The following is a 22,428-nucleotide window of genomic DNA, read 5'->3' as shown; positions in this document are numbered from 1 at the left end:
GGAGGGGGTAAAAAAAAAGTGTCCTGCTAGAAAATTGTTGTCTTTCAATTATAAATTTGACATCAAAGTGAAATTCCTTGTTCCATTTTGAATTACCCTAGCCAACAGATTAAAAAGAAATATCAATAATTCCAAATTCTGGTGATGTGCTACCTGAAAAGTTGTTTTTCTACAAGCAAAAAGTTGTAGTTGTTTCCCAATTCATAAAGGGTTGTCCATAGAATTTACTATAGGATCCATGAAGAGCAAGTTCAGATATATGACAAAGTCTGGAGCAACAATTCCATTGATTTAGTTAAAACTAAATCAAGATGACTAAGACCCCTAAGATTTTCTATGTGAGGTAGTTTATGTGGAAGTTGTGTTTAGAATAACAAAGAAATTTGTTTCTCTGGTAACTCAAGTGAAATTTTTCCAGTATTTTAAAACTACAGAGTCTGTCTTCAAAGAGGCATTTATGTAATACATGTTTATTTAGATCTTAGTTTGATACACAATCATTTCTACTTTCATCTTTAACATATCATTCTTTGACATACATTGAAGTGTATAACAAATGTAAGAGATATTATATATTTAACATGTTCATCTTGAATAAACATGAAATAGACTTTTATTAGCACTTATTGGCATAAAAATATTACCTTCTACTTGATATTGTATCCACTCTTTTACAAGGGCTCAGAATCCTGGTTATAACACTAAACTAGATAAGCACAACTAACAATATAATACACAAATACTAGTCCAAGTAATATTTTTGTCATGTCACTCTTATTCTTACTTCACAACCAGTTGGTGTAAAAACTTGTTATTTTTCCATACACAGACACCTTACATCTATACACAGACACCTTACATCTAGGGGAAGCTTTTAGCCTTCACGGAGGTTATTTGAGAAACAGGTGGATCCATTGACAACATATGGGAGATGAAGTGCATTGTTGGCCTTGATTTTGGAGTTTCAAGTAAACAAGAGATTGCTAACTTGATGATAAAAACCAAAACCTCTTTTACTTCATCTTCAGGATATGGAAGGCATTCATCTAGCAAATCGCTAAGCTGCACATCTCTAGTTGGTGAATTCGCTAGCAAAGTAATATGTTCCCCAAGATGCTTTCCTTTGATTACCTCCAATGCCAATACTCCAAAACTATAGACATCACACATCTTTGTAACCTTCATTGTGTATGCAAGCTCTGTAATAATATAATTTCGAATAGGTATAACTATTTAAACATGCAAATGAGAGTAGAATGAGCACCAACTTGCCCTTGAGTTCATGAATTGAAAAAAGAAAAAAAGATAAAGGAGGAAAATCTTACCTGGTGCAACATAGCCGTATGTTCCTACAAGTGCAGTACAGTTGGATGAGTCTGGCTTGAGAAGCTTAGCTATTCAAAAATCTGAAACACGAGCTTCAAACTCGGAATCAAGAAAAATATTACTCCTTGATATGTCTCGATGAACAATCGGTGACGAGCAATCCTAGTGCATGTAAGATAAAGCAAAAGCAACACCTTTGATAATATTCACCCTTTTAAGCCAATCCAATTTCTTGGACTCTAGTTCATTGCTCAAGATACTAGACAAACTCCCTCTCTCCATGTACTCATAAACTAAGAATGAGTGTTGTGCATTTGAACAAAAGCCATAGAGTTTCACAATGTTCCGATGCTTAATCCTTGTCAATGCCCTTACCTTATTCATGAAACTTTTGTGTTATATAACCTCAAAGGAAGAATGAAGTCTCTTCACAGCTACATTCACAAGCGATGGAAGCTTTACTTTGTAAACGCTTCTAGACCCTCCTTTCCCGATGCAACACATTGCATCAAACTTCTTAGTGGCTTTTAGGATATCCAGGTATAATGTAGTTCCAGTTAACGTGGATATGGAAAGCAAACCATCATCTTCATCAACATCAACACTATTACTGGAGTCCCGTCTTTCAGTATCTCCAACTCTATTTCTTTTATCACGGATAAAGAGAACACCAATGAATGCACACAGAAGTACTAGTGCTCCCAGAATAGGAAGTACTGTGATGAGGATGAGTTTACTGCCCTTCGTCGTTGAGTGCTTCTTCACCATTGGAGATGGCATTTCGCATGGCAAGAGTCCTGTTAAATTGTCGCACAAACCTTTATTACCTTCCAATGAGGCACTCATGAAAGCTTTATTATTTGGTATTGAACCTTCCAACTCATTGTATGACAAGACGACATCCCGCAAACCCATCGAACTTTCAAATTCTTCAGAAATATGGCCAGAAAGGCCATTGTGTGAAAGATTTAAGCTTTCCAAGACCTTCAAATTAGCTAACTGAGGGGGTATTTCTCCAACAAGAAGATTATGGCTCAAATCAAGTACATTAAGTTGAGTTATTCCCCCTATCTCCTTTGGAATTTTCTGGCCAAATTTGTTGTTGCTCAAATTCAAGTGAAACATGTTCCTGTAATCTTCTATAAATGTTGGGATTGACCCATTCAATCTATTATCTGATAGATCAAGTGACTCTAACTTTGTTAGCGACCCAAGTTCCCTAGGTATATTTCCAGAAATGTGGTTGTTTTGCATCGAAAGTGTACCTAAAGAGGTCAATTTTCCAAATTCCCTAGGAATCTGTCCAACCAAATTATTTGAAGAAAGATCAAGTCGTTCAAGCCTATTAACTTTTCCAATATCTGGTGGTATGCTACCACTAATGGTATTTCTAGCCACCTGCAGATTAGTCAAATTCTTACATTTTCCCCAATTGCTACTAAGTTCACCATGGAAATCATTGTCGCTCAAATTAATGAACTGAAGCTCTGGGTAGATACCAAGAGCTTCAGATAAATTCCCAGTGAAGTTGTTGTTATCAAAACGAACCCTTTTTAAACTCGAGCAATTGCTAAAGCTTCTTTGTATTGGCCCTGTTAGCTTGTTACTATTCACCGTGAAGCTCTCAAGTTTTCCACCGCGGCAAAGATGCTCCGGTAAATGGCCTGAAAATTGATTTTCATCCATTTCCATCATAACTAAGTTATCCAAATAGGCAAGTTCTTTTGGAATAGAACCAAAAAGTTTGTTGTCGCGGAGATACAAAAGTTGCAAGTTTCTCAAATTAACAAAGGAAGGAGGAACTGGACCAGTAAGTTGATTAGTGGATAGCTGCAGATCACTCAGGTTTTTCAAATTCCCTAACTCACTAGGAATGGGACCAGAAAGTTGGTTGTTATAAAGGTGCAAGAGTTTGAGCTCAGTCAAGTCACCTATTGTTTTGGGAATTGGACCAGAGAGATTGTTTGACTGGAAGCTCAAATTCTGTAGTGACTTCATCTTCCCTATTTCAGCATGAATGGGACCAGACAATTCATTGGAGAAAGCATAAAACAATTTTGCATTGACTAAGTTACCTATTTCTAGAGGAATATGGCCTGTTAAGTGGTTAGTATCAAGAAAAGCTGCAACAAGATTGACAAGTTTCCCTATTTCAACAGGAATGGAACCAGAAAGATTGTTATGGTAAAGAGACAAATAAGACAAGTTGTTCAAATTCCCCAATGAAGTAGGAATAGGGCCATCAAGAAAGTTAATATTCAGAGCTATCTCAGTTAAGGACCTTAGATGACCTATTTCTTCAGGAATGGAACCATTTAATTGGTTGTCAAAGATGTGGAGGGTCTTAAGCTTTGTTAGTGAGCCGATTTGGGGTGGGATTGTGCCCGAAATCTTATTGATGGACAAGTCAAGATAGAAAAGATTAGTTAGCTTACCTATTTCAGGTGGGATGGTACTAGAAAGCTGATTCATGCTAAGATCAACATATTCAAGAAAAGGGAGAGATGAAAATGGAAAATAATACAGTGTACCATTAACATTAGCATTTGTAATATTCAACTTGTTCACCCGACCATTAACGCATGTAACTCCATACCAATTCCTGCATGCATCAGAAGTTTCCGCTCTGAGGCTGGAAGAATTCTTGGCACCAGCAGGACTTAGTGTCCATGAAGCCTGTAAGGAATTATTCTGGTTTCGGAAAGTTGCTTTCCATTTTAGGAGAGCAGTTGCTTCTTCAGTGGAAGCAAAAGAAACTGTGAAGAGATACATGAGAGTAAAAAATGCAAGAACATAAAATATTCTGGGAACCATCATCATTGCCGGCTAAAAGGATTTCAATCGATTGTTTTGGTTTGTGATGAACTTGTGCAAGGTAGAGCTTTAATTTATATTGTAATGAATCATGAGTCTCAGCTTGTTATACATGGGTAAGAAGGACTTCGAGTCAATATAACACTATGCATGGAAATAAATTCCAACGAAAATGTGTTCTGTGAATACATTTTTAAAGCTGTGGAAATATTGGGAGATTTTCTCCAGAACTATTCAAAAGTCGTTAGCATTGACAAACTAATGGACACGTCTGTCAAAAGTTTCATTCTCTTCGTGGGCCATATGGGGTGGAATTATTGCAAGTTTTTCTCAAGAATAAAAGTCACAGACTTACTTGCATTGCAGATCTGCATCCCTGATTGTTGAATTTTTATTCTAATTTCATAAATTAAGTGTCCTAAAATAAATTTCAACAATGGAATTAATTCATAAATGTAAATGTTAACAGTTGTATTCAACTTTCGCAGACCTATAAATCAAATTCATTTAACTGACTCAGCGGATTTTTTTCTTTCTTTTAATTTGAAGTTAATGAAAAGGAGCCTTATATTGTAGTAGTAATTGTTTCTTTCTGATTGCATATAGTGATGGACTTTTAGAGTATTTTAATATTAAATAATATGTATCAAAGTTCATCAATTCAATGCAAAATTATGTTGCTGCACTTCACCGGTACGTTAGTGGCCATTGGAGTCAAAGAAAGCGGTAATTAATTTTTTTTTATTTCCTTTGTAACCTCCTACTCATTACTCACCCACATTCATTCTTTTTAGTGTTGTAACTCATGTAAAATTCAAATAATAATTCTCCATTATCTACATATTTTACTACCTCATTCATATCCTATTCAATTCAGGGATGATTTTTCTAACTACAAATAGTTAGTCATTCTCACTTTGTGAGAGTAGAGATCAAATATAGAGTGCAAAAAGTGAGTTAGTAAAAAAGAGAGTTTTATTTAGTTGAATGAAGGTGTTTTTTTTTGTGGAGCTTTGGACTCAACATCTTGTCTAAAGTTTGTTAAGTTATACGATGTGATCGGATTGTTATATCCTGAAAGGAACAAGTTAAAAAAATATTTTATTTCTTCATTTATTTTTCAATTATAATTGTAATTTGAATTGTACTTTCACAAACATATTGTTGTCTGCTTCTTCGGTTCTTCTTGTGTCTGCTTGTTAAACTTTTCGGGCAATTTTTAATATATTTATGTGCTTTCAACTTTTAGCAACATGTATTGATTGACAATGTTAAAGGTCATCTGTAGCGAAATTCCAGGGAAGATTAGTACTTCCATCTTAATTGAGAACAACTTTTAACTACCAGCTAAATTCATTTGATCTTATGCAAATTGCTTCTCTTGCTGCCAGATATTCGATTACTAGATATGATGAGAATAATATCTCTAATGGTCACTCAACTATGGATGTTTCACTTAACTTTATTTTCTAGTCAGAAAATCACTCAGTTATAAATATTTCACTCATAAAGTCACTCAACTTTATTTTCTAATCAGAAAGTCACTCAACTATTGGTATTTCACCTACAAAGTCACTCAACCTATTTATTACACTTTGATTATTCTTGTTTAAAGCCAAAATTATAAGAAAATAAAAAATATCCATTTTGATCATTTTATTGACCCGCCCACTTGACTCGACCCACTAAAAATACATTGACCAAGAGTCCAAGACCATTTAATTTAGAGAACTTTATATAATTATACAACATTAAAAATACTTTATACAATTATACAACATTAAAAGTGGCATTACATATTTTTAGCATAAATTTAAATATATCAAAAGTGGCCAAATAAATCCCCTTTTTGGTCTCAACTGATTCCTTAAAAAACGTTACCCTCTCCCCCAAATTCATAACAAATATCTGACATAAATGAATCCCCCTTTTTTCTCAACTAATTTTTCAAAAACGTTAATAACAGTTGAATCATAAATTTTCTTTTTTAAAAAAAAATCTCTTTGTTTCTTATATTCTTCTTATATTATCAAATTTCTTTTTTGTTTTCCTTATCTTCCTACGGTCTTCGTTATATATATTAGCAACTTCTTTAAAATCCAAATTTGGATATCACACATAATATTATTTTAACATATTATGTATTTGGTTAGTGCAGTGCTTATGTATTTCCTATTTCAAAGGAATGTACGATAAAACATATATTAGCGGTATTATCAAATATACTACACATATTTAAATACCATGTATAATATATTTTGTTTAGTTACACGTATTATATTGTGTATATATAAAATTCATATATTTTGTACGTTATACCTATAAATAGTATATATTTAACATTAAGATAATATTTACATTATATAAAATGGTAATAATATAATATAGTTGAAATATTTTTGAAAGTATATTTTACAGAAAATGTTGTCCTTCATAAAAATAAAATTTGACGAAATAAAGATAGACTTTCAAATCTTGTGATTATAAGTTAAAAATGTGTATAATATAATAAAATATATTTTGAATCTTGTGATTAGGGGTGTACAAAGTAAACCGACAAACCGCACCAAACCGATAAACCGAGTCAAACCGAGAAAAAAAACCGACTAGTGGTTTGGTTTGACTTGGTTTGGTGTTGGAAAAAAAAACCCGACCATAATTGGTTTGGTTTGGTTTTAACTAAAAAAAGTCAAACCGAACCAAACCAACCCGACAGTACATGTATTCAATTTTTTAAATATTTTATACATAAAAATATTTATTTGTAAAGTAATTTATAAATATTTCTTAAATTTTTTCGTATTTTTTTTATCTATTATCATATTATTCAAGCTTGAACTTAGAATTTTGAATGTCAATAAGTTTTATATCCTATGGATGTTAGTAACTCAAATAAAGTCCAAATCAAAACCAACTCAACACTAATCCTAATAAAAGAAATTCAATTTACCACTAGAAATGACAATAATGTTGAATATCTATTCTTTAGTTTTGCATAATTGATTTAGAGAGTAAAAATACATGACTTAAGTGTTTTTTGCTTTGTCATATAATTAATACTTATTTTAGCATGACTTAGTATTTTTAAATTATGATCATTTTCTTTTATGGCTTGTTAATTAGCAATATTTATTTTAACCGATTATATTAGCTTTTGTTGAATATTTTAATACAATGTCATCACTCTTCTCACATTTTGTGTTATTTTCTTAAGAAACACCTTAAATATATAATTGTATCTTACTAGGACTAAAGAAATATTTAAAGTAAAAGTTATATGTTTTGTATCAAGACTATTCCGAAAAAAAACCCGAAAAATCCGAAAAAACCGAAAAAACCGAACAACCCGAGAAAACCCGAGGTTGAAAAACCCGAATTTTATTGGTTTGGTTTGGTGTATAAATTTTAAAACCCGACGCAATTGGTTTGGTTTGGTGTTTAAAAAATCCGAACCAACCCGGTCCATGTACACCCCTACTTGTGATTAGAAACTTGACATGTAGGATATTTGAATTGTCAACTTACTAAATATAAAAAGAGGTGGACATAACCAAAATAAGACAAAATTTTTTTTAACAACAAACGCCGAAGTGGACGAACACAGTAACAATATGTTGTACAAAAAGCAACTGAAATTGTACTATAAGTCAGGACTAACATGTGTACATTTGAGAAGTGTGTACATTTGAGAACTTTAACATTAATACTACCTCTTGTGTGTTTACTTTTTAAGTCCCCACGTGTCTGCAGTATCTCAATTGTCCTTTCATTTCCTTCATTTGGCAGACACTCCCTCTATCTCAATTTAAGTGTTTACGTTTGACTAGACACAGAGATTGAGAAATAAAGATAGACTATCTTGTGGTTCTAAATTAAAAATGTGCATAATATAATAAAATATCCTTTGAATCTTATGATTATAAACTTGACATGTACGATATTTGAATTGTCAACTTACTAAATATTTAAAGAGGCGGACATAACCAAAATAAGACAAATTTTAACAACAATTGACAAATTAAGGGGAAAAGTAAGACGAAAAGAAAAAACGGAAAAGGCTCAAATATACTCCTGTATTATCAGAAAAGGGCTAAATATACCCTTTGTTATACTTTGGGTCTAGATATACCCCTACCGTTATACTTTGGGCACAATTATACCCCTCCATAGTTAAAGTTGACCAAAATGGACATGTGGCATTAACATTTCGGTGAGATGGACGCCACGTAGCGTGCCACCTCACACCCCCTTCACATCTTCACGACACCCCTCACCATCTCCACTGGCGCTACCACTCATCTCCGCCATACAATGACAACTGTCGCTGCCACTGTTAACCTATCACAGCCATACAGGGTGTGTTCAAGAAAGGCTTAATTTGGGATGCTGACCACAGGGACAAGACAATCCAAGCCGAAACTAAAATTCAAGAAACCCAGATGACCTATACCTATAAGAAACACAAAGAATCATCAAAAGTGAACTTGAGGTAAAAAGATCAAATTTTTATCTGGATTTCAAGAAACCCACATGAGGATCATTCTAGGAAAAGTAACAAGATGCATAAAATGCATCTTTTTGTGGCTGCTCAAAAAAGGCATCAAAAGTGAACTTTGAGGAGAAAAAGATTTAACATTTTATCTAGAATTCAAAGATACCCACATGAGGAGCGTTGTAAGGAAGCATGCAATTTCCCTTTTGTGGCTATTCAAAGTTGAAACAAACAAACAACTACCATTCAAATATTCAAACTTTATGACATTTCCCCACATAAAACCCTTTGGAATTCTAGCTTCCCAGTTCTGTGGAGTAAAGAATTTCGCAAATAGGATAGGTTAACAGCGGCGACGGTTGTATTGTATGGCGGAGATGGGTGGTAGCGCCGGCGGAGATGGTGAGGGTGTCGTGACAGTGATAGTGAAGATGTGAAGGGGGGTGAGGTGGACGCCACGTGGCGTCCACCTCACCGAAATGTCAATGCCACATGTCCACTTTGGTCAACTTTAATCGTAGAGGGGTATATTTGTGTCCAAAGTATAACGGTTGGGGTATATTTGGACCCAAAGTATAACGAAGGGTATATTTAGCCCTTTTCTGATAGTACAGGGGTATATTTGGCCCTTTTCCGATAGTACAGGGGTATATTTGACCCTTTTCCGAAGAAAAAAATATGGAGACTCACCAAGGAGAATCGCAGTATCCTTTGCAAAATATACAAACCATAAAGACTAACTAAATTGAGTAACCAAATTAATCATGTTAGGCCCCGTGCATCGCACAGGCATAGTTTGCTAGTAGTATATTATAGGAGTATCAAATATTTAAACTAGGCCATTAGTAACTGGTGGGACTACACTCAGTGATGGATTCATAATTTTCACTCGGTATGTTCAGAAAAAACAATAAAAATTAAATATAAAAAATAATGTTATCCCTAGGAATTGAACCTAGGATACTAGAGACAATTTTGAACACCCTGGATTTCTTGAGCTAACTTTTTTCATTTGTTTCGGATTATTCAAAAGTTAATATATGTAAATAAACAAAGAAAATCTATCCTATATATAATACAGTTTTTTGCTGAGTCGCCCTCTAAATCTGTCCTAGCTACACTAGGTATATTGTTATTGTTGTTGTCAATTAATAACTGTAATTAGTAACTGCTAGCTCATGATCAGGTACATGTGATCTAAATTATTTAAAGTCTTATTACTCATTTTGGTAATAGTATAAAATATAGGTTATAGAGAATGGAATCAATGACTTCCTCCGTAAATGAAGTCAACTAATTGGTCCTCACTACTTTGTCACTACAGTAGTAGTAACAATGTATTATTTCATAACTTTAATAATAAGCAATTGTGAAGGAAAGTGGTAATATTATATAGGCCGGTGCACAAATCGGTTCAACCCGAATTTCCGAACCGATTCGAAACAATTCGGATAATTCAATTTGGATAATACAATTCGATTTCAATTTACAAATGCAATTGTAAAATATTACGGTTTAACAGTTGGCTTCAATTTTCAACCGAACCGACCCAAACAGACTGAATTTATATGCCACTAATGACTAATATGACTAATACTCTAATAGTCTAACTATATATACGCTTAATACTTAATAGTGAAGCAATATTTATTTAACTTCAAAAGTGGTGCAAATGAAATTTTGCATGCACACCTTGCACTGGGTATTCATGGCCTTCTTTTTGGCCTCAAGCTGACTTCCCTTATGGTCTTTCATCTTTTCGGCGTTCTTCTCATGAGCCATCTTTGCCTTTTGTTCATTGCCTTCACCCATGGCTTTGTTTGTTCTTTGATCTTAGCCTGTACAAGTTAGGGTTTTTTTTTTTTTTTTTTTTTTGATTTTTTTGAGGATGCAAACAGAGTTATTATACTGATCTGCTTGCAAGTTGCAAGTTGCAAGATGCCGAATTTGTAAGCTTGCACAAGTTGTCAAGCTCTTGTTTTGCTATTCATATGCTATTATGCTTGCAAGTTTATGGTTTTTTCTTGGTTAATGTCTTAGTTATAAGGTTGCAAATTTAGGATTTCATTATTTTTGGTTATGTTTACTCTAAAGCTGAAATGAAAATAGTTGCTTGTTTAAATTTTGAACAAATCGATTTGTGTAACCGAACCGAAATAATAATATTGAAAAACGAATTGAACCTAGAATGGATCGAGTTTGGTTGAGAATTTTAAAAAGTCAAAATTCGAAATTTCAACTCGATGATGGCCAAAATCGAACTGAACCGATTCGTGCACAGGCCTAATATTATATTTGAAGACTGTTTATTTGCTTGCTTGTTTAATATTGGAGAAAAGGATAAAATTGGTCCCTTAACTATGATAGTAGGTTCAAAATAGTCCCTTAACTATGCATTTAACGGTTTTAGTCCTTTAAGTTTGTTCAAGTTAACAAAAACGGTCCCTTAACTATGAGAGTAGGTTCAAAATAGTCCCTTAACTATGCACTTAACGGTTTTGGTCCTTTAAGTTTGCCATAAGTTGACAGTTTTAGTCTCGATAAAATATTCATCGAACTCTATTTGTTAGATTTGACGAGAACTATGAAAAAAAGAGAAAAATTAGTGAGAACTCTAGATCGGTCAAATAACTCGGGACAAAACCGACGGACGTTAGTCGGTTATAGGATGGACTTCCGCGCATTTTTCCTCAAAAATAACCGATGTACTTTCGTTGGTTTTCGTAAAAAACAATAAAAAATAAATAAAAAATAGTGTCCCTCGATTTTATCCATCGGTTTTCGTCCATTATTTTTTTCGCTTGTTTTTTGTAGTGACAACTTTTTTAGTTTCTGCTATTTCTAATTTATTTCTAAAGTCTAGTGTATTTTATTTAGTCGATGGATTCCCTCGGTTTTAATCGATAGAGTCTGTCGGTCTTTGTGTTTCGAAACATCATTTTCTGACATTATCAAACCGTTAAGTGCATACTTAAGGGATTATTTTTAACCAACCCTCATAGTTAAGGGACCATTTTGTCAACTTATGGCAAATTTAAAGGACCAAAACCGTTAAGTGCATAGTTAAGGGACTATTTTGAACCTACTCTCATAGTTAAGAGACCATTTTTGTTAACTTGAACAAACTTAAAGGATTAAAACCGTTAAGTGCATAGTTAAGGGACTATTTTGAACCTACTATCATAGTTAAGGGATCATTTTTATCCTTTTTCTCTTTAATATTGAGACGCTTGAAGATTGCATAGGCGATACACTATAAACAGTGAGGGGAGGAGGATGGAATAATGATTCCAACTGAATTCCATATTTTCCACATAAAACATAAGATATGTACATTAAAACAAACTATTACAATTAAACAATTGTTAAATTTTAAATTTATAACTTAAAAACAATAAATTTAGTGCAAGAAATATTGAAATTGGATTCATCAAAATTAAATTACGAATCCACATCTTATAAAGCAAAGCCGGACAGTTGGACTTAAAATTAGTGTGTGTAAAACGAAAGCATGGAGTGAAAGTGGAAAAGAGGAAAACAAAGGGCACCAGAAAGTGACTAAAGTGAAAGGTGCCAACTGGGCCAAAACTGTCCATATCAATTCCAATTTTCCATTAACAACCAACTTTGACAAGCGCATGGGAAAGAGAAGAATCAAAGCTCTCGTTGATTACGACCTTTGGTTTAATATGTTAAAGACTTAAAGTCAGTCTCATTGATTATATAGTACTCCCACTTATATATCCCTTCTGTTCAAATTTGATTAGTTGTGGACAAAATGTTCACATGTAAGTAGGGGTGTACAAAGTAAACCGATAAATCGTATCAAACCGATAAACCGAGTCAAATCGAGGCGAGAAAAAAACTCGATTAGTGGTTTGGTTTGACTTGGTTTGGTGTTGGAAAAAAAAACCCGACCATAATTGGTTTGGTTTGGTTTTAGCTAAAAAAAATCAAACCGAACCAAACCAACTAGACATTACATGTATTCAATTTTTAAAATATTTTATACATAAAAATATTTATTTGTAATGTAATTTATAAATATTTCTTAATTTTTTTCGTAGTTTTTCATCTATTATCATATTATTCAAGCTTGAACTTAGGATTTCAAATGTAAATAAGTTTTATATCCTATGGATGTTAGTAACTCGTATAAAGTCCAAACCAAAACCAACTCAACACTAATACTAACAAAAGAATTTCAATTTACCCATAGAAATTACAATAATGTTGGATATCTATTCTTTAGTTTTGTATAATTGGTTTAGAGAGTGAAAATACAGAACTTAAGTTTTTTTTTCTTGTCATGTAATTAATACTTATTAGCCGTACTTATTTTAGCATGACTTAGTATTTTTAGATTATGGTCATTTTCTTTATGGCTTATTAATTAGCAATATTTATTTTAACCGATTTTATTATCTTTTGTTGAATATTTTAATACAATGTCATCACTCTTCTCACATTTTGTGTTATTTTCTTATGAAACACCTTAATTACATAGTTGTATCTTACTAGGACTAAAGAAATATTTGAAGTAAAAGTTATATGTTTTGTATAAAGACTATTCCGAAAAAAAAACCCGAATAACCCGAGGTAGAAAAACCCGAATTTTATTAGTTTGGTTTGGTGTATAAATTTAAAAATCCGACGCAATTGATTTGGTTTGGTGTTTAAAAATCCGAACCAATCTGATCCATGTACACCCCTACATGTAAGCTGTATCCTTTGGACGTTATGCGGTTTAAGTTAACTTACAATTGTCTTAACTCTATATATTCAAATTCAACAAATTAAATGCTTTATGAAGATTCTTATTGCTGTGTGCCTTATGGTCTTTGTTTGGAAATATATTTGCTCTTGTTAATGTTTATACTAAATCAAGCAGTGTAACTTTAGTGATAATGTATACTTCAGTTTATTATTATTAATATTAAAGTAATAAAGATATGTATACAATTAGTATATCTGAAATTCTTTGAGTTGGTATAAACGATGCATGTGTTACGAAATTAAATACACACAACAGTAAACATTTTAAACGTGTCATTCACCACGGTCATTTTCATCCATAACAGCATGTAAGTTTTTTTCCCCCTTGATAAACACTCACGAATTCTTTTCTCTTGGTTTTCTAATTTAATTATTAAAAGCATATAAAAATCAAGTGTTCAATAATTGTATGCCTGACGTTCGACATGTGCTCATGTGAATCAATAGGAGTGAAAATGTAACACTTTCGCTGTTCCAGGCAGCTAAAATATACTTCTTCAATTCCTAGTATTCACAATAAGTAATTTTAAGGATTTTAACACATTCAAAAATTAATACTTTCTTGATTTTTTTTTCTAAATAAATTAAATTTTGAAAAGCTAAACCTTCTCTCAATTTTGCGAGTACTTTATTTGATGTTGATCCACGTTAACATATCAAGAGAACGAAAATTTTCTTCTTCTTATTTTACCCTTCACATTAATTACTCATTTTCAACACACCAATAAATATGGATATTATGATAAAATATATACTTCATTTATTAATTCTTAAAGCACGTGAAAAGTCAAAAGTGGACAAGTAAAAGTACACGGAAGGAATAAATATGTGTAGGAGAATTAACATTGAAGTGCATACGTGTATACATGAGAAGAGAATAAATACTCAGTACTATGACATATGTCCAAGTGGGATAAAAAAAGTAGTTGGTTAAAGTGTACAATTTATATAACTTTTGGTACAAATTTGCATTGATATTGTTCGTCCTCTCTTCATGTTTAAAGTATTGACAAAGAAGGAAAACGAGGATAAAAGTCACTCCCTCCATTCACTTTTATTTGTCCACGTGAACATATCAAGAGAAAGAAATTTTTCTTCATATTATTAATTTTACCCTTCATTAATTACTCATTTTCAAATCATTTTCTAAGGCTATTGAGACATACACCAATAAATATGAATATTATGGTAAAATATATACTCCCTATATCCCATATTACTTGTCACTTTCCCTTTTGCACGCCCCTTAAGAAATCATAAATAAAAAATATATTTTACTATCTTACCCCTATCTCTCTCCAATAAATAAATTCTAATCAAAATTGACTATTTTCAAGATAATTTATTATTAAGGGTAAGATGAGAAAGATTTAATGAATTATATCTTGGTTTTGTAAATGAACAAGTAATTTGGACATGTATTTCTAGTAATGTGGCCAAGTACTATAGGACAGAGGGAGTACTTCAAGTATTAATACTTAAAGAACGTGAAAAGTCAAAAGTGAACAAGTAAAAGTGCACGGAGGAAATAAATATGTGTCGGAGACTTAAAATTAAAGTGCATACGTGTATACATGAGAAGAGAACAAATATTCAGCACTATGACATATGTCCACGTGGGATAAAAAAAGTAGTTTAGTCATGTGACCAAGTAATATGGGACGGAGGGAGTACTTCATTTATTAATTCTTAAAGAGCGTAAAAAGTCACAAGCGAACAAGTAAAAGTGGACAGAGGAAATAAATGTGTCGGAAAATTAAAATTGAAGTGCATATATGTATACATGAGAAGAGAATAAATATTCAGTATATACATGAGAAGAGAATAAATATTCAGTAGCCAAGTAATATGGGACGGATAGGGTAAGATGAGAAAGATTTAATTAATTTTATTTATTTTATCTTTGTTTTGTAAATGAACAAGTAATTTGCTGCGTACAAGTGTCCTTCCAGTTATATTATATGATAATCATGGTATATGTTACGTCAGGTGGTATCCGACCTATGGGTTTGTGCCCATCATGCTCCTCGATGGGGTGTGACAAACTTTGTATCAGAGCAGGTCAGTTATAGGGATGTCTATGAGCCATGTCTAATAGAGTCTTGTTTATGGGTATGAAGCGCGCCAGACTTATAAACAGGAGGCTACAGGACATTTAGGAATACTTCCTTTCTTCATGATCTAGATCGTGCGATAGAGCCAAGAACGTAGGAAAATTCGTTCCCGCCGATCCATTTGTTTCGTTTGCAATATTGCGGATGAAGAGAAAAGTTTCAGCTATTAAAAGCGTGGGGAAGGCCCCAAGGGTTGATATTAGACTATTGCCGCCCACCGATGCAGGTCGGGAGGTTGCAGAAGAGAGGAGGGATGTAAGTTATTATTACGGTTCGCTTTTACACGGGTTAAGACATAAAAGTTACTACGAGATTGTTGGTGCTCTAATTGGATTTTAGTATTTTAGAATCGACACCTAATTTATTAAAGGAAAACTAGGAAAACCGGATAAAAGATTTTCAAGCAAGAGAGAAATTTTTTGGTACCAAAATTTGAGGTAAGCGTTCTGGTGATCCCCTAGCAAAAGTTTTACGCACCCTAGTTTTTTATAAATAAATCAATATGTTTAGATAATGCAGATACTAGAAAGAAGATAAATTGATAAGACCAAAATCCGACTATTGGTCATAGCCAACTTGTCCGATAAGGTATAAAAAGAAGATAAATATTGGATAAATGGCAAATGAACTACTATGCATTTGGATAGGAAGTTAATCAATAGTGAAAGGTGAATTGTTGTTTGAACTCAGCAAAAAATTCCTCTAGCGACATCGAAAAGAATGGGTATCACTGATGTGCACCAACAAAACACCCTTTTTCTTCAACGGAATCGACTCTGGAGAAGCCTGCAAAGCAATACATAAAATTAATGACATGCAGAAACAGAGCATTTTAGTTTTGCAAACGACTAACCAGTAGCGAAAGCACAACATTCTTATTAGTCTTTTGATGTGTTTGGTATGAAGGGTTTGGCAGTTGACTAAGTAAATTAGACCTTCGTTAGAAATTTCAAGGCCACGGGTGAGTCCGTAGCGTGTTTTTACATGTGTGCATGTCTGGTTTGTGTATGAAGGATCTTGGATTGATGTTCGGATTTTGGGTAAAAACTTGACGAAAAACCAAAGGTTACTGGTTCTGATGCGACCGCTGCAGACCGCTACAGTGAGTTCGCCAAAGTGGGGCGCTGGCCGCCATCGAAGGATATGGGATTTAGGGATAAGTCCACCATAGCGGATGGTGGACCGCCATAGTAGGACCATTATGACGCGATCTTGACCGCTATGGCGAGTCTAGCCAATTAATGAGGTCTGTCGTAGCGGTGGTTAGTGTCGCTATAGCGAGACAGCTGCAGCGAACAGCGAACCTAGTGACTGCTACAGCGGTCGACAGAAGGCAGATACCCACTTTTATATTGCAAATTTCAAGTCATTAGTCACAAAACTCCAAAAGCAGTTTCCAAGGGAGAAAGAGGCGAATTTATTCCATTGTTTGCTGAAAGCATCTTTTAGGGTAAGTCCTAACCTTTCATTGTTCCTTTACCTTTCTTCTTTAAGTTTCATGGCTAGTTAAGGTCCATTAATGGCGGATGAAAGTCCTAAAACCCTAGAATTAGTAAACGCTTGAATGAATTGTGGATTGTTGATTTTATTACTGTTCTATCATCTAGGAATGTAGGTTATCACTTTCTAGGATGGGAAATTGATTAATTATGGTAAGAATTATGTAGTGAGAATTAAGGTTCCACTCAAATGGAGATTTTGCGTAAAATCTTATTTAAAAGGGTTAAATTGATTATAAACCTACAAATTGGAGGATTATGATTGTTGGAACTGAGGGTAGGATAAATTCACCCTTAAATATTGATTTCGCCTATTCGAATGGTTATGGATGGTTTGGGGTATTCTTTCCCAATGTTGACTTCTATGTTGATTAGATGGTCTATTACTTTCTTAGCGTTCATCGCTAGACTTTGAGCGTTCCGAGTCATTACGAAAGGGGAAAGCTCTAGCGGAATAGCTTGCATTTGTTCCAGTTCTGCATCTGAGCTAGGTTATGGTTTATTTGAGTTAGAGTTTGATTAATTTGGTTACCCAATTTAGTTAGACTTTATGATTTGTATATTTTGCAAAGTGTACCGTGATTCTCCATATTTTTTTTCGTCTTATTTTTCCCCTTAATTTCTCAATTATTGTTAAAATTTGTCTTATTTTGGTTATGTCCGCCTCTTTTTATATTTAGTATGTGGACAATTCAAATATTCTACATGTCAAGTTAATAATCACAAGATTCAAAGGATATTTTATTATATTATACATATTTTTAATTTAGAACCATAAGATAGTATATCTTTATCCGACAGGGTCGTAATTGAAGTAACTGTTTTTTCTTTTGCTCACTATACTTTGGCGTTCCTAACTTTCATTTTTAAAGTTGACTTGTGCAGGTTTGGTTTTATTATCTTAGAACTTAGGCTTTTATGGCTGCATTTGACAGAAGAAGCTCACTGTTTTTATTAGCTTAATGAAGTACAATTTTGTTTTTGCTTGAAACCACTTTTCATTTTCAAATAGTAATAACTTGATCCTGATTTAGTGTTGGTTTTGATTCCTCTATATGTGTGAGAATGTGTGATAATTAGTATCAACATGTAATACAAGAGCAAGAAAAATTAGCAGAAAAAAAGTTGGGAAAATTTTGAATTAGGTTGCTTTGGTGGCCCTAGAAACTGCTGAAACGTAATAAAAAGAAGTTGATTCTTGGAGATCGTGAGGAACATTCTTCGGACATATTGTTATTATTAGACACCTTTTGGCTAATGCTAAATGGTATTAAGGTATAGGTCCTTAGATTCCTCGTGGCTGATGAACCTTTCGAGTGAGATTTAAGAATTAACACAATTTGCCATGGTTCGTACTTCTCGCAATATTTGTAGCTCATTCTTCCAAGAAAGTGATACGTATTTGCTTATATAATCTATAAATATGTTGCGAAGTTGCATTTTTCTGAGGTATGAGATTTGGCCGGTGAAAGTTTAAGTGAAACAACATGTTCATGTCAACTCTAACCTCTACCGAGGTATCCGACAATGGAAAATGCCAGTAGGATCTACTTCGCGGATGAGATATCTCCGATCGTTTATTGAAGCCAAACAAATCAGAATGAAACAGAAACCGTACACTTGATATAATGATATTACACAACTGGAAGGGTTAAGCAAGGTAATGATATTTGGAGCGGATGCTTACGAAAAGAGACAAATTGAATTACGTATGTTGTGCATATCATGTTTTGTTTAATAAACAAAGTTTTTCCTGTCTTCTGATGATTGCAAAGTCTATTAACGACCCTTCCTTCTCCGTTTGTTTGTGGAGCTTTTAGCATATGGTACTTATTCCTTCTATAATTGTTTCTAATAAATTGATACTTTATTAGGTTGCTACGAGTTTTAGCTGCTCAAGTCGGGTTATATGGGATCGGATGAGAGGTTAAATTCCAGTGAGTATTTAAAAGAACCGTTTAATTTTGCATTACTGCATCAGCTGTTTCAGCTTTTGGAATGTAAAAATTTGTTTGTATATTCTATGAGTCTGGAAGACTCATTTGACTCAATGAGATACATGATATATTGTATTACACAACATTGGTGCTTGGTTTAAGAGCTACCGGTGCATGTTAATTATTCTGGATATTATTTCCATTGTTTAACTTGTTTCTTTTAAAAAAAAATCATTGCATGGGAGAACGTTATAAGAAACGAAAACTACTGTTAGATCTCCCACGTGTAATAATCACCATGTTGGGCCTAATTTTATTGTAATAGACCCTTAGCTTTATTTTATTGTCATTCATAAAACTAAACCTTCGTGGATTTAGTATTTATCCATATTAAACCGTATAAATACTTCAAGTCAACGCGTACGAATCTTGAAATAAAATCCTTAATATAATACTTATAAGTCAACCTCTTCAAACTTTTTTTAAAAAAAAAAAAAAAAAAAAAGGAAAAAGAGAAAAAAGTCATGCCGCACCCAATTATAAAAGTAGAAAGAGGTAAAAGAAAATGAGCTTGCTTGAACTCTAAATATCATTGTAATGTATCATTCGAATATTTACGTTGACTCAGTGGGATATAAATTGTTCAAGTTTTGTTGGAAACAACTCATACAACATGATAGGAAAGATTCAATAATAAGCCAAACACCAACAACTAAGTCAAAATAAAATAAAAAAATAAAAAACAACTAAATTCAGATTAATCTCACAGAGGTTGCTTTAATAATATCTTCCCACAAAATAAATAAATAAATGCTACCATACACTTACAAAAAATTCTGTCATATATATTCATCACTATAAAATGTTACTTACACCAGAATTCTAATAAACTAAGACACGTGATACATATTGTTATTTCTTACATATGCTTTTAAGTTCCATGCACTTACTAATCCCTTGCAATGAAGACTGATATTCTTATTTCTTACAAATGCTTTTGGTTAGAGGCTAAAAACCATGATATGTTCTTATTTAAGTTTTGTTTCCCTTAATCCCTTTTCTCTAAATTTACTATTATTTTGCTTATTAACATTTTAGTTATATTTCTCAAATTGTATATATCGTAAAACCTCATTTCCTTTGCAAAGACAAATGTGTTGAGCTAAATTCTTTTTATATTTGACCAAGTCTTTTTACCTCTTCGTTATACTGACATTGTGCTCTGAAGTTAAATGCTAAGAGTGACCAGTGAAATGTGAGGTTCATCTTATAATATGCAGCTAATGTATTAGTATCTTTTTGTTCAAACGTTTTAGAAAGGCGACAAAGTGATTTAATTGTTACATGTATTAACTTTTTTTTAACTCAAAGGTATACATTTCAAAGTAAATTTTATGCTTTTCCTCGGTCTTCCACATCTCTGAGCAAGAAAATTTCATGATCCTTGGTATTTGGAATTGGCTTTGAAATCTTATAAATTATATTTGCAGGTTGCATGTTGCAGGAGAAGAAGTTCAACCTTTGATCCTCAGAGGCTTCCGATTAACACTTTTCACTTTGTAACTAGTTGAGATTTACTGCTCAATAGGTATCACTGACTTCATTTTTAAAGAGAAATATGGAGTGAAGGGGTTGGTTGATTTATACGTACGTGTTACTCTTTATATTGATTGATTCATATATTATTACTAGTGTATATTCTCTTTCCCATGCGCTTGTCAAAGATGGTGTTAATGGAGAATTGGAATTGATAAGGGCAGTTTTGGCCCAGTTGGCACCTTCCACTTTAGTCACTTTCTGGTGCCCTTTGTTTTCTTCTTTTCCACTTTCACTCCATGCTTTCGTTTCACACGCACTAATTTTAAGTCCAACTCTCCTGCTTTGCTTTATAAGATGTGGATTCATAATTTAATTTTGATGAATTCAATTTCAATTTTTTTTGCATTAAATTTATTATTTTTAAATTATAAATTTAATAATTATTTAATTGTAATAATTTTTTTTATGTACATATCTTATGTTTTATGTGGAAAATATGGAATTCAGTTGGAATCATTATTCCATCCTCCTCCGCTCACTGTTTATAGTGTATCGCCTATGCAATCTTCAAGCGTCTCAATATTAAACAAGTAAGCAAATAAACAGTCTTCAAGTATAGTATTACCGCTTTCCTTCACAATTGCTTATTATTAAAGTTATGAAATAATACATTGTTACTACTACTGTAGATGTAGTGAGGACCAATTGGTTGACTTTATTTGCGGAGGAAGTCATTGATTCCATTCTCCATAAGCTATATTTTATACTATTAACAAAATGAGTAATAAGACTTTTAAAAAATTTAGATCACATGTACCTGATCGATCATGAGCTAGCAGTTACTAATTGCAGTTATTAATTAACAACAACAATAACAATATACCCAGTGTAGCCAGGGCAGAGAGGGGTTCTCAGCAAAAAAACTGTATTATATATATAGGGTAAATTTTTTTTGTTTATGTAAATATATTAACTTTTGAATACTCCGAAACAAATGAAAAAGGTTAGCTCAAGAGGTCCAGGGTGTTCAAAATTGTCTCTAGCATCCTAAGTTCATGTAACACCTCAGATATTTAACTTAAGCTTTGACCACATTTCTAGACTTAAAAAACCATATAAAGAATGTAGGAATTGGAAATTTCTTTACAGTTGTCAGATGAGATTTATGCCCCAGAATACAGACCGTATTTCAATATACGACCCATATTTTAAATCGTAATTTGGCATCTAAATTATTGTGCATTCTGAAAATTGGCTCAGGAAATTTCATAGTTAAATACGGACCGTATTTTGAAATACGGCCCGTATTTGATGGTCGTATTTGGTAAGGAGTTCGTGCAGTGTTTCTGTCTGTTGAACATGCTTAATTACGATCCAGGTTTACAGACCGTAATTCAGAATACGGACCATATTTTGGTCTGTATTTCTCAGCCCGCACCAGAAACTATAAATACCTAGTTTCAGTTCTAATTTTATTTTTACAAGTTCCTAAAGCCCTAGCACGACTTGTTCCTCCTCTCTAACCCTAAAAACTCTAAGGTAAGCAAGTTCTACTCATTCCAACCAAATTCTATCATGTATTTAGATAATCGAAGATAGAATTCATTGTTCTTAACCTAGGGTTTTCATGAAAACCCACAAATAAGGTTTGAGACACAGGCTTTTGGGTTCTTCTCAGAATTCAGACTTTTGGATTGAGGATTGTGAAGCAAATAAGGTATGTGAGGCTAACTATCTACGTTAGGGAATGTTCATGATTCTCCCTACGCCTCATTCTTCATACTTATCAGTAAATTGACTCAGAATACAGTTTAGCCCTAGTTTCTTGAATAGTTGTAAATTAAAATTGTTGTCTTCTAGGCTTAGAGTTTCACAATTCGTTCATGGTGATTAATTTGAATATCATGAACTCAGTATGTAATCAATATAGA

General features: G+C 33.1%; 1 protein-coding gene across 1 annotated transcript; it reads right to left on the bottom strand.

Annotated features, from left to right (window-relative positions):
- Window positions 1–632: 632 nt before the first annotated feature.
- On the bottom strand, window positions 633–4,212 carry LOC132622686 (MDIS1-interacting receptor like kinase 2-like). Its single transcript, XM_060337339.1, has 2 exons — window positions 1,326–4,212; window positions 633–1,199 (listed from the first exon to the last, which is right to left on the bottom strand). Exon 1 carries the CDS (start codon window positions 4,144–4,146, stop codon window positions 1,723–1,725), a length of 2,424 nt encoding a protein of 807 aa, XP_060193322.1. The 5' UTR covers window positions 4,147–4,212; the 3' UTR covers window positions 633–1,199; window positions 1,326–1,722.
- Between the last annotated feature and the right edge of the window lie 18,216 nt (window positions 4,213–22,428).

The sequence above is a fragment of the Lycium barbarum genome, chromosome 12 (genome assembly GCF_019175385.1).
Source record: "Lycium barbarum isolate Lr01 chromosome 12, ASM1917538v2, whole genome shotgun sequence".
NCBI lineage: Eukaryota > Viridiplantae > Streptophyta > Magnoliopsida > Solanales > Solanaceae > Lycium > Lycium barbarum.
This window is presented reverse-complemented; position numbering and strand designations above follow the sequence as displayed.

What these genes read in the sequence shown, in the direction of transcription:
- LOC132622686 (XM_060337339.1), bottom strand. Translation starts at nt 4,146, where the DNA reads ATGATGATGGTTCCCAGAATATTTTATGTTCTTGCATTTTTTACTCTC.